Below are 13,059 nucleotides of genomic sequence, written 5' to 3'. Positions count from 1 at the left end.
TGTACTATGAAATAGAAATTTGAATGGTGATAGGGATGAGAAAAACTATAGATATTAAAGTGAAAGCGCCAATTCGGTTCATGATTATCCATTTATAAAAAAAATAAAAATGTAATTTTTCATATAAAATGTTTTATTTTCATGTCGTAGAAAAAAACTTCCTCGTTCCGGTGGTCGGAATCGGTCGAAATTTGTAATTTTTTATGAATATTTATTTTTCTAACAATAAAAATAAAATTCTAGTTTAAAAAAAACTAAATAAATCTTTCATGGAACTGATATTGTAATTTATGTAATTATATGTCGAATGAGATAAATCAGAAAAAACTGATACAAATGAAAAAAAATAAATAAAAATTTATACGGAAATGAATTTATCAACGTTGGGTAGCAAGAGCCACCGAGCACCAGTCTGCGTTTAACATTCATCAACTCAGTATTATAACAAAAATCGCTGAATTCTAAATATAAATTTTATGTGTACATTGCTTGCATATATACAAAAACATTTTTTAAAGTAGGTTAAAATAGCAGAGCAATATTTATTTGGTCCACGTTCGTATTCGTATTCTGAAATGCATGATCTTGTTACGTTCAAGAAAGATAAAGCTGTTTTTAAATTATTACATATATGCTTGCATACTTGTACACTTTTGTATGAAAAATTGAAACAATCTGATAAACTATAAGAACACAGCCTAATCCGATAGTTCTTTCATATTTACTTTGAAAAAACGATTTAACGACTTTTTTTTTGTTACTTAAATTGAGTCAAAAATCTATGTAGGTAAATTCCAGACTCTTTCCCGAATCCGTTCTTAAGCACTCATGTATAGAAAAATTTAAACAATATACAGTCATAGGCCTATGACTGGCTGATAATTGGTGATAATTGGAAAGTCTTGCCAAGCACGACGAAAAAGAAGCGGTCGATCATTGGCCAAGCATTTCAGCCGACCAAAGATCAAACATTTGATGTACAAACTATTTAATTAAACTTGACGTTTTATGGTTGTACTGGAGTCTTACCGAAGGCTGTTTGAGTCCAAAGAACTAACCATTACACCAATGTGGGAGGTTGTTAACATTAGGTACTTTTTAGTACTTATATTATAAGTACAGTTTAGGAACATAGGAAATTTTATTAGTATAACAATTATTTACTTCTTTTCATGTATTACACAATTTAATCCCCCTCCCCCCGTATCTATATTTATATATAATTTAATACCTCCCACAACTTAGTGTCTCAGTATTGGTGAAATAATTTGATAAATATGTATTTTTTTCTTTATAAATAAAGACAGCAAAATATTTTTTTTAGTATTCGCTACCAAATTAAATCAACTTACAATAAATTATTGTTTTATGATAGCCCCCTCTATATTCTAAAGAAACACCTACTAATTTAATGAATTTGATAGGCCTGTGAATTCATAAATCTTTCTATTTTCCTATAGCCACATCTCCCGAATCAGGCCTCAGATCGAAATTTGGTAAAGAGCTTTTTCAATTGTCTTGATAACCTTAATTTACTGGTATAATTATCTGCTATCAATAACAGAACACCTTGTATAAAGTTTACATAGCATCAATATATACAGTTTACATTTGAATTTGACTGAATATTCAAAGCTTTTTTTGTATTTGGCTATAGATTATTGTTCATGTTAATACAGTTTGAATGCGTCACCTTAATGGTGATGAATTTTTGCTACAGAGTCAGATTCTAATTTCGTTAAAAAGAAATAGAAAAAAAAACTATTTCAAAAACGTTGTTTACAATCCATCTTTCATGAACTGTCGTCTTTTTCTCTGAACTGATAAAAATAAGACATATATATATTTATATATTTTCGTTTAAACGAACCATAGAGATGGATTGTCTGTTAGCTGTCTGCCTGGTTTATGTCAATCAATTCAGTGATAAATGTATATGGTATCATTTATTTATTATTCCCTATGATCCACAAAAAATTTAGTTCTAATATAATTAGTATAATTTTTGTTCCTACTTTAATGCTCACATTTTGATTACGAAAGAAAGTGAATTACATAAATATTTACAAAATCAACAAAACAAAGTTCCCAAAAATCAAATGCCCTGTTTGAAATGACTTTTTTGTTCATATAAATTATTTTTGAACTTTTTGACACCGTTTAAACTTGCTAGTAAAGGACCGGGTTGGTGTTAACCAATTACTTGGGCATATTTTCAAATATTACAACCTTCTATGCTTTATATCTCCAAAAAAATCTATGAAAAATAAAATTACGTATGGTTTTGGTAGGCAAAATTTTGGGGAATATGGGGCGGTACATTCCGTTGATCTCCAAAGTATAAAATTTTGAATTTTTTCATCATAAAAAATATTTTTACATTTTTTTAAGCAAAAAATACTTGGGTAATTTTTTTTTTTAGGCGCTTAGTTTTCGAAATAAAACGAAGAAAAGAAAGCGAAAGAAAAATGTGTTATTTTTTGGTCCATCTCTGAGGAAATTCGCTTAGCTAGCGCAGCTCTTGCGCTTCGAATTTTTTTTACGTTCAAAACATCCTTAATAAAATTTCTGTTAATAAAAAGCCGGAAATGATTTTAAGAACTATAAATATATACATTTTGAAGAAATGAAAAAAAAAAAATTATTACTTCTTCGCATTAAGTACATCATGTAATTAATAATTAATTTCATAAATTGTGTCTCTTGACTTATGTATGACTCACATGAATCATGACAATGACTTAGTGTCACATAATGTAAATTTGTGGTCCACTTTTATTAATTGCTATTACATGTTGCATGTGTGTGAATTCAACCTTATAAGCGCCTCGATTTGTTTCAATTTAGTATTATATTCGTTCAATGAATTGATAACTTCCGTTTAAATTCATCAAATTCAATAGATCTTTATTAGTTTAAGTGTCGCGTCTAGAGCCGTTCGCGTCTCTATGAAGAGAGTCATGCAATTTATTAGTTAAAATGTATGCGATTTATTCGAGGAACTATGAATATCAACAAACTTCTAATCGTATTGTTCAATAAGTTTATTTTTCCATATTACCAATATTAATATATTTTTTTATACCCTGTATATATGAAATATATATCAAGGTATACTAAGTGTAGGCCCAAGTTAGTAACGGTTAAAATTTTTAATGGTTCAAACAAAATTTTGGCATGGATGTTCATAATATCACCTAATTTATGCATTATAGTCTGCTCGTCCGTTTGTTCGCCAGAAAATTTGTATAGCGGTCTCACAAGCAAAATTTTGGTAGGCTTAGGGAGTTCATAGGATCATCTTCTTAGTCCATTTTCGTTGACAATCTGTCAACACGATAACTCAAAAACGAAAAAAGATATACGGCTGAAATTTTTGATATATTCGGAACGTAAAAAGTGATTTCGAGTTTGTGAACGAGAGTTTGTAAATTTTTATAAATATACAAGGTCTGAATACGGACTATACAGGATATTTCAACAACTAACTGAGTCAATTGTTTATTTTATTTTATTATTTTTTTTTCTGAAAAAATTTAAAAAAACAATACAAAATATTGAGTATAAACTTTTTTATAATAAATATTATACAATGCATTCTCAAACATGAAAAATGAAACATGCTTGAAATAACAATAATAAATTTTAAAACAAATATTATATTATGAATTTATTTTCATAAATAACACGTGTGTATTTATTAATTAATATTTTCATAATATTGTATGTTTTCATTACCGAAACATTCATTTTTTTTTTATTCTATACCTACCTGCCAATATAATACCTAAGTATAATGTTTACTGTAAAAATAAACGAAAACTAAAAATCACTGATTATTCATATCAAAGAATTTGATTTGGTTAGTTAAAAATGTAGCAAAAGTTATTATTAAAGCCATGTTTTTATTTTTATCTTAAAATACTCTGAGCTAATGAATTTTTGTACAGTGAATAATAATACTTCTCTGTATAAAAAAGGATAAATTGATTAAATCTTCTTTTTTCCTGATTTTTCGACATGACCACTGCTTTTGGTTTGAAACTTTTATTGGAAATAACACTCAATCAAAATTTCTTTCGTGAATGAATTATTTACGGCATTTTACAAGAATTGACAACAAATTATGGGGGTTTCCATTTGAAATTTTATATTTATATTTTTTCGTAGGTATCTTACATTTTTACAAAATTGAGTTAAGCTTCCGGTTCTCAAATAAGGTCAAAATATTGTTATTTTTAAACATTTTATTAAATATTATTATCTATATTTCATAATTAATTATTGTCGGCTAGAAAATGTACTCACTAGTTCAGTAATATAACTTAGTAGCAGTAAGTTGATTAACTGATTGGATCTCACAATTTGTTAAAACAATTAAGACAATTATCATTTATAGCGTAATTTTTAAATTAAATATTTCATAGCAAAAAAAAAAAAATGTATTTAATAGTCTTATTTTAATGACTAACGTACAGTAAAAATCTGTTTTAAAGGAGATGGGATACTTTATGAGAGAAAGAGCTTCAGTTTTCAGAATTCTATCATAACAATTTTTGGTAAACTAAAAAACTAAGTTCTATTATTAAACTCGGGTTTTGTGAGGCTCAAAATATGCAGAAATTTCGGTTAATCATTTATGAAAGGGGTCCCAAATTTTATTTTTTTAAATTTAAAAACTGCCTTTTCTGTTTTCCAATTTAGCTCAGTATTTAAATTTTACACTATCTATGAGATAAAATAAAGATAGCGAGACCACTGACAGTTTAGTGTTTTTAAAAATGAAGGCCTACACGATAAACAATGCGTTTTTACTGTTGACTATTTATTTCTAGTAATTTATCGTCATCGAATGTGAATTTAAAAAATGTTATAGAATTTAGACCATGTAAACAAGCCCATTATAACCCTCGCCTTAAAGAAGAAAATTTAAAGGTGTATTAATAAAATTAATACACATTTTTGCAAAATGGCCAAAGAAAAGTTCGACAAAAAAGTTCATAGTTGCCAGCAAAGCCTTAGATTTTTATCCAATAGTCAATAAATTTTACCAGATATGGTATTCCATAAACCTATATTGCATACTTTATGAATCAATAAAAAATTTTGGAATTTTATATTCAAAACCTCTTTTTAATTTGGGACTACATTTAACACTGAGCGTCTCAAATTTTATATTATTTATTAAAATTCAAAAAACTTGAAAATTCATCGATTAAAATTCTTCACGACGCTTCCACCATATTTTTGAATTTAGCAAAGTTCAACTCTGAATTTTGAAATTATTTTAATGTAAATTGTAAGACTAATAAACGAAAACTTATTGCGGGTTCTATAAAATTATAATTTTATGATTAATAAACAAGAGGGTATTTTATTACGTAATTCTGATTACTTATAAAAATAGACCCTTTAACGTATAATAAACTTCAGAAAACTATTTAGCTTCCAAATGGTCTATCCTGACTTTATATATAATCATAGAAGATTTATTAATACATTCCTAATGTAAAATAGGCTTTACATTTTGACTTCAAAAGGTTTATTCGATGTTTTTTAATTTAAAATGCAAAGAATGATTAATTTTATTCAATTGACCGAAAACTTTCATTTTATTACAAAACTAAATTATCCACAAGATATTCTATTAATTTGTTTTAAATAAATATAGATGGAATAAATTTGTTTTATTTTACGTATGCAAATTTTTAAAAGTAACTAAAGTAAAATATGTTTCTTAACGCAAGCTTTTCTTTAAAATAATGGGCTAGAATGAAAAAATAAAAATTACATTGTAATACACATCAAATTGAATATAATCAATATAATTTTTCAACGCTTTACTATTTCTAAGCCTTACAAATGTTAGACTAAACGTAATATATTCCTGATTTATTACACAAATACAGGATGTAAAAATCGAAAAACGTTTTTTATTAATGAATACCCACCAATATTTACAAATTTTGATTAAGAAACATAATAGACCTTAAGCCCATAATGAAGAAAAATTTATTTGATTGGATGCTGCCATTGGTAGTGATAAAGTTTGGTTATATAGAAGTGGTTCCGATTTCCGAATTTATGGAAATGGGTTTGATTATTTTAGTGCATTTATTTATTAATTTCAACAGTATTTCCTAGCAGGCAGTTTACTTTAATAGAGATTGACATTAAGAACCGGTTGTGCCTTACTAATTAAGGATGTATGCGCGATGAGTGGGAACACAAATCAAAAAAATTATATTTTTGAAATTTTGATGGTGAATTATGTTATAACTTGACAATAGAAGACGAAAAGTAAAAGTAAAATTGTTCAATATCTGGAGTAATTTTCAAAAATTGAAAATTTAAAATATTGTTTAATTCTTAGCTTTCGATATTTCGAAAACCAAGGCAGATATCGGACAATTTTATTTTTCGCTTACATTCACGAAATTATAAGAAAATTCATCATCTAAGTTGAAAATAAGATAAAAATATTTTCAACCACAAGTCTTAACTTGCCTTGGCGCTCGTGCTACCTTAACAAAAACGACAAAATTTCGATACTCGAGGTACGGGTGTTAAACTTCAATTTTCTTTATTATTAGAATAGCAGATAAAATGAATCATACAATTTCGTTTCGTTATGAATTCATGGTCTATAATTATTACTGTGTTCAGATAAAGTGTGTATGATTCAAATAAAAATTTGACATAATCTTTGACGCCAATTATTTCGTATTATCTTAACTAATTATTTAATTAATTTGATTTTCGTGCATTTCCGTCTCCGATTTCTGTCGTAAGTAAAAAATAAATTTACGTAATAGTTGAATGAATAGGCTTTTAAAAACGATTGGTACAGGAAGTTAAGTATCATCGTATCGTAATACTTATTATTTATCGGCGCCATATGAATTTTTTTACAATCATTATTGTTATTATTATTTTGTAAATAGAAATTATATTTATGTCAGTTGTCAAAATTGTACCGGGTGTCTATTTATACAGTTTTATATTGTTGCTGAAAAAACTTTATATATAAATATAAAGCTTTAATAATAAAACTCTTTACCCGACTGCGCTACACAAAGGAGTGGTAATGTGTTTATCAGTCTATATATGTATGTGTGCGTATGTGTTCCTATGTGGCACACTAGAGACCAAACGCGTGAATCGATTTTGATGATTCTTACGCCAATCGATTTTTCTTAACGTTGCGAGTGTTATTGAAGATACGGCAGTAATGAAAGTTCAATATGGCAACCACCAGACGCCATATGAGAAAAAGAAAAAAATTAAAGTTTGCGAACTATGTCAAGTGGAGTATCACTGAATAGCTATTAAATAGACAAATCGATTAGCGTAATAATTATTAAAAGCGGCTTACGCGTTTGGCCTCCAGAGCGCCTCAAAGGACTAAACATAGGAAGAACTGTATTAAGTGGGATATCATTGAACAGGTATTTTAAAATCCTTGCTAAAAAGTGTAAAATAAAAAAATTGTTTTAAAAACAAAAAAACCCGACTGGGTTAAATATAAACTGAAAAGAAAAAAACAGGTCCGACAGTTTACATAGCGATTTTAACAGTCAGAATCCATTATTGGGAAGATTGGAGCCGGTCTAGATTTTAATAGATCCCGACTGTTATAGTTGGATTGTAAACTGCTGGACTTGTTTTTTTCTTCTTAGTTTATAGTTAACAAACTTCAATACGCCGTAGTAATTTTGAATACTCTAGCACTATCTTGTACTGTCTATAACTCTATACTCTATAAATTAATCATAATGTATCGAGCAATTTTCATTCTTATGTTAGTCATAAATATAAAAATAAAAAACTTTCACGTTCCAAAAAATAAAATAAACACACACTTTTTATTGTTTCAATTATTTTGCTGTTATTATTATCTTTCCGGTGATTTAAATTCGCAAAAAAATTAATTGTTCCTGTTAAAAAAATATTTACTAATAAATATGACTTGAAGATTTAATTTGTGCATACAAAATATCAATTATAAGCATTTTTGGCGGATGTTAAGTCAATTGGGTGGGTGATGTTCCTCTAAAACAATGTTGAAGTATTTTTATTTCAGAATTCAAATTCAATACAATTTTGATAAGTGAAAATAGTTAATGCTCAATTCTTTCTGTAGGGCTTTCAAAGTTAGTGTCGAGAAATTTCGAAGAGGCAAGGGTAAACCAATTATTATAATAATACTAAAATCTACAATCGACAATTATGAAACAAATATTAAACATGTTAGACTGATTTATGTTTGAAATTTCAAAGTTAATTTGATCTTGAAAGGTCCTTATAATTAGTTTAAAGTAATTTTTGTTGAAATTAAGAAATGACTTCCGCCGCCTCTAGATCCTTTACCGGCTAATGGAACTACAATAATAAGTATACCTTTTTGGCAATCGGAGATCTTATTCAATCATATCACTTTGTCAATTATTTAAAATTTTTTAATAAGTCTTTGATTTAGAGAAACCAAACTTATTCCTCTGCCTGCTGCAATTCTTGGTCGATTTTGATATGACGAGTTTTTTCCATCAATTTATATACTACTTGAAGGTGAACTCATTGAAGAACACAGTGTTGAATATTTGTTATGAAATTTAATAACTCTAAACTTTAGAGGTCTCCTAAAAATATTCCAAATTATTTATGAATTTATCATATAAATTCTGGAAAGGTATTCCAGATATCAGCTTATAAACCCGTAAACCTTTATTCTATTTCTGAAAGAATTTGAAATGATGGGATATTCCAGGCGCTTACTCAATCTGGGTGTGTTGTATAATAGAAACCATCACAACCTCCTTGAGTGAGCGTTTGGTATGTCTATATTACGACATCAAATGTTAAATATCAGATACCTATACGGGATAGTTTTAAATATTTAATAATAAATAATTTGTATCTTTTCTATTTTGTTACAGTTTACGATCGCAAAGAATAGAAAATTTAGATCCGAATTTTGTGCGACGTGAATTATCCAGAGCGTTGGATGTTTGGGCTCAACATAGTAAATTAACATTTCGTGAAATTAATTCCGATGATGCAGATATTTTAATTTATTTCTTCAAAGGATTACACAATGATGGCTACGCATTTGATGGGAAAGGTCAAATTCTAGCACATGCATTCTTTCCGGGAACGGGACGTGGCGGAGATGTACATTTTGATGAAGATGAAACATGGATTCTGCACGATCTTGGCGAAAATGATGAAGGTAAATTTAATCAAATAATATATAAAAATTCAACGGCATTTACGAGAATGTTTTCAATCACTTTCTGGTGTTATTTTTGAAAAAGCCTCTTAGTCTTATATCCATCAAGAGCTTGATTAAAGAGCACAAGTTGTGCATGGCTTTTTAAATAATATACAGGGTGTTCATTTCAAAAGTGTCCACCCTTAATAACTCTAGACCTGATGTGAAGAACCAAGCGATCGATTTCATTTTTTCAATTATCGTTGATTAAATAATTGTATGCCTTTCAAATGAGGTGTCACAAGGTTGGTGTGCCATTTGAAATTATAAAAATTTTATAGCGGGGTTGGCTGATTTTTAAGGTACCATTTTTGTACTTCTCCCTCGATATTTTAATGGATGTGTTTTCAGTCAAGGCAAAAATTACATCAGATCAAGAGTTAATAAGGGTGGATACCTTGCACCTTCTGTGCGATTATCTTAGGAACAAATAGATCGATTTCAATTTTTTAGTCTTTTAGTTTACCATTTTTATTGATCTGTATATTTGATTTTACAGGAACCAGTTTATTTGCAGTTGCTGCTCATGAATTTGGACATTCATTAGGATTATCACATTCTTCCGTTCCTGGTGCATTAATGTACCCATGGTATCAAGGTACAAAACCAGATGTACTGCCTGAAGATGATCGCCTTGGTATTCAACAAATGTATGGAACAAAAGAAAATAAACAATGGGGTAGCATTCCATCGAAATGGATGACAACCACAACTACATCAACGACATCTACAACAAGTACCACCACGAGCACGGAGCGAACTCGCCAACATTATCACCCCTACAATACTCCAGAATATGCTCCTCCAAAGTATCCACATTATCATCCCAGAGAGAAACCAAGTCGTCATAATCCAAAACAACCTCCATACTATCATCCATCCAAAAACATTCCACCGAATTATCCAGATTATCCGAATACCATTCCATCTGGACGATATCCACAACAATGGCCACCTTCTCAAAGGCCACCTGTACCTCCACCTAGACGGCCACATTATCCAGATTCAAAACCAGAACGACCAGAACGGCGCCGACCACAAGAAGATCCAACACGTAGACATCATATTCCATATTGGCCAACAAGGGGTAGTGATGAAAGGCCAGAGAGACCACGTGAATTTACGACTACAACAACATCTACACCAAGTACGACTACGACTACAACTACTACTACTACCACGGAAAGACCATTTCGTCGGTCACGACCTACTATTCGCCATAAACATACTCATCGAAATTCTAAGCATCCGCCAGATAAATGCAACATGTCATACGATGCCATTACTGTTATCCGCAACGAAGTTTTTATTTTTAAAAACGAAGTAAGTAAAATCTTTCTTGCTAATTATATTTGCATTTTCCTGTGATCTCGTTAATAGGATATTCTGCGATATCTTATTTAGTAGTCGAGGAGATAATTTATATTTTTACTTAAAAATACTAATCGTCTGGTGATTGATAAGTTTGTAAGTAACAACACAAGTCATTACTTCCTTCCTCTACCCTAGGTAGTTTTCAAGATAATAGGCCTTAAGAAAGAGCGGTAAAAATTTTAAAACGCTTGAATTAAATGGTTAAGTTAAAGTGTATTGAAAAACAAACTAGATGGGTAGTATTTTCAAGGTACAAAAGGTAAACCAATTCTTAAAATAGGACAATCGTAAAGGTCTTCAAATTATATAGGTTTTCAAAATTCAATTTTGTTATTACATATTACCAACATTAGATAACGTGCTACATAAACTTTTCAAAATACAAGCAACTATATATTATGTCGATCGTAAACATATAATAGTTTTGTTTTTAAGTTTGTGAAAAACTATCATAAATATTAAATTGTTTTTCCGGAAAGATAATCCTCAAACTTTATTTTTCTATTGACATTTTTGTTATTAATAATACATTTTCTTTAGTTAGGATACCGTACCAAAAAAATCTTTTTATTATTATATCACTAAAAAATTATCTAAACTAAAAACAAGAGGTGCAACAATCAACATAGTTAATTGTTTAGATAGCTTGCATAAATTTAAAATAATTTATGAATAAAAATTGGTTGCTTTTAATTAGGAGCATTTGTATTTGAAAAAACTTGTTCTCTACCTTTAAACATGGCCACAAATTCTGTGATTTGTACGTGGAAAAATATACAAATTCGATAGTGGTTGGTTTTATATGGGGGGGGGAGGGGGTGGGAGAGTTATATTAGTTGCATATCCAAAAGTTGTGGGAATGCTTTTAGGTGTAGGTCGAATTTGTCAATTTTTCATCTGGTTTCACTTTTGAGTCGTGAAATCTGCTAATTAATTTGTACCCAATGCCTTTAACTTGTCAAAACTTATTAATATAAAAAATTTTATAGAATGGTTGAATATCATTTTCGCACTGATTGAACATCCAGAAAGGGGGATTAAATTTTAAATTATGTCACTATCACACTAAAAAGTACTCAAAATTTACGCGGGTGAAAATGGTAAAATCCTATGAAAAAAAACCCGAAACGCAAAAAAAGTGGGTGAAAATGAGACAAATTCTTTTTTTAATATAAAAGGTAAAAAAACAAATTTCATGATAATTACAAAAATATCTCAAACTTGACCAAGTTAAATAGGCCAACTGGAAATAAATTTTATTCTGGCAAATCATAAAAACATGGAATATTCTATTAATTGGTACGATCATAGAGAGGAAATTTTATATACTAGGCTGACTACTGAAGGTACTTGACTAGTAGGAGCTCAATCATTATTTAAAAACCCTAGAATGTGTTTTGTGTAGATCACGACTCCGACCAGAATCCTTTACGAAAATTTATAAAAACTTTTGAGAGATATTCCTTTTGACAAACACTTCCTTAAAAACTTCCACGACAAAATCAAACAAAACCCTCACGTTTACAAATAACGGATTAGTTTATGATGCACTTAAACTTTTACGAAGGTTCGTAAAAAATTAATTGCCAAGAATCGAAAACAAATTATAATAACTAAAATGGATCAACATAACCATAAATTTCAGAATATGGTTCTACGTTATCAGTTTGTTATTTATCTGGTTGTTCCATCCTAACAAACCGAATATATATATCTCAAGGTTAATAATAATAATGATGAAAAAAGTTTATATAAAAGTATTTTATATATTTTTCTTATTTTTCTAGTATTTATGGCGGATCGGAGATAATGGCTTGTATGAAGGATATCCTGCAGAAATAACACGTATGTGGAATGATTTACCACCAAATTTATCCTATGTGAATGCTGTATATGAACGCAATGATCATAAAATTGTTTTCTTTATTGGTAAGTATACACAAAAATATTTTATAACCTTTTTTTATTTAGGCAATTTTTATTACATAAAAGTAAAGCTTTACATATAAACATACATAATACTTTACATAATAAGAAAATTTATTTTGTTGGGATTGTATTATTGAAAAAAAATTAATAGGAATGTTCATGAATTTATTTTTAATATTTTAATTCATAGTTTACACCGTTATAACAAAGTAAAAAATATAAATACTATTTAAAAATGCTGTATTTAAGTTTAAAAAAATATTCAAAATACATTATAATTTTGAGATATTTAAACGCAGTTTTTTGGCGCTCTCTTTTGATACCGTATAAGTCCGTGAACTGTCAAATTTTGACAATTCAATGTATAATTTACACTTAAAAAAAAAAATGAATTTACAACACAGAATTTACACACATTATTATTAAGTTTTCTAATAAAAAGCCGTAGAATATTATAATTTAATGAAATACCATATGAAATGTAA

At 28.7% G+C, this 13,059-nt stretch overlaps 1 protein-coding gene across 1 annotated transcript in view; it reads left to right on the top strand.

Moving 5' to 3' along the window:
- The window catches only part of LOC123293277 (matrix metalloproteinase-2), a 39,596-nt gene that overhangs the window by 23,260 nt on the left and 3,277 nt on the right, over nt 1-13,059 (top strand). The window contains exons 3-5 of the mRNA XM_044874041.1: nt 8,937-9,229; nt 9,771-10,594; nt 12,433-12,574. Coding sequence (XP_044729976.1) covers nt 8,937-9,229; nt 9,771-10,594; nt 12,433-12,574 — 1,259 coding nt within the window. The remainder of the gene's footprint in view (nt 1-8,936; nt 9,230-9,770; nt 10,595-12,432; nt 12,575-13,059) is intronic.

The sequence above is a fragment of the Chrysoperla carnea genome, chromosome 2 (assembly GCF_905475395.1).
Source record: "Chrysoperla carnea chromosome 2, inChrCarn1.1, whole genome shotgun sequence".
In the NCBI taxonomy this organism is placed as follows: domain Eukaryota; kingdom Metazoa; phylum Arthropoda; class Insecta; order Neuroptera; family Chrysopidae; genus Chrysoperla; species Chrysoperla carnea.
Note: the sequence above shows the minus strand (reverse complement) of the source record. Positions and strands in the feature narration are given on the sequence as shown.